Source organism: Plasmodium fragile, assembly GCF_000956335.1.
Source record: "Plasmodium fragile strain nilgiri unplaced genomic scaffold supercont1.117, whole genome shotgun sequence".
Lineage (NCBI taxonomy): Eukaryota > Apicomplexa > Aconoidasida > Haemosporida > Plasmodiidae > Plasmodium > Plasmodium fragile.
Genome location: NW_012192697.1, coordinates 21,967 through 22,877, shown reverse-complemented (window position 1 = coordinate 22,877; position 911 = coordinate 21,967). Strand labels below are relative to the sequence as shown.

General features: G+C 39.4%; 1 protein-coding gene across 1 annotated transcript in view; it reads left to right on the top strand.

Moving 5' to 3' along the window:
- Positions 1-208: 208 nt before the first annotated feature.
- The window catches only part of AK88_05326 (uncharacterized protein), a gene marked incomplete at both ends in the record, with an annotated part of 5,922 nt that continues 5,219 nt past the window's right edge, over positions 209-911 (top strand). Inside the window, 2 exons of the mRNA XM_012482928.1 lie at positions 209-429; positions 634-662. Of these exons, the coding sequence (XP_012338351.1) occupies positions 209-429; positions 634-662 (250 nt within the window). The remainder of the gene's footprint in view (positions 430-633; positions 663-911) is intronic.

Here is a 911-nt window from a genome sequence, read left to right as displayed (position 1 = left end):
AAAAAAAAAAAAAAAAAAAAAGAAGCACAACACTTGTCACACTGCTATGTTATGACGCTAAGGAAAAAAAAATGTGTTCATTCATTTTTCTAATTTCTTTTTTCTTCTCGTAGCATAATTTGCTCCTACGCGCAGCGTAATTAGGGAAAACAAGGGGAAATGCACTACCTGTTATATTTTTCCCCTTAATATAAGGATCCATAGCAACATGCTACATGTCAACAAAAACACAACATCGACAAGCAACGTTCCACAAGGAGCGTCGCCGCCCCGACATGGCAAAAGCGTCTCCGCATCTAGGAAAGGAAGTGAAACCCATGGAAAAAAGGCCCACAGGTCCTTCTTTTCCAAAAGAGTTGCTATCCTTTTCATTGTTTCTGCTTATATCTTTTTAAAGGTAAGTCCAGCACAAAAGGAGAAAAATGCACGGTCATATATAGATGTATGTGGACAGTGGAATGTTGTACAGTTGCCTATATATGCCGCAAACACCGTACGCAGTGTGAGTAATATTTACACGTATATAATTCATTGCTTCCCTTTTTTTCCTCCCTTCCTGATAGTTCCCATATTCCTATTCTATTATTAACTCAACTTATGACTACCATTCCTGCTCCCTTCCTGTTTCTATAGCATCAAGATGACTTCGAAAGACAAGAAGAGTATGTGTCCAATGTACAGGTATATAACAGAGTTGCTAGAACTTTAGCAAAGGAAAGAGCAATTCCATCAGATGATGAGCTTGAATTAGATCTGATGCCATTCGAACACTATGGCGATACTGAACAAACCTATGAAGAACCCTACGACGATATCGACCAACCTTATGAAGAACCCTACGACGATATCGACCAACCTTATGAAGAACCCTACGACGATATCGACCAACCTTATGAAGAACCCTACGACGA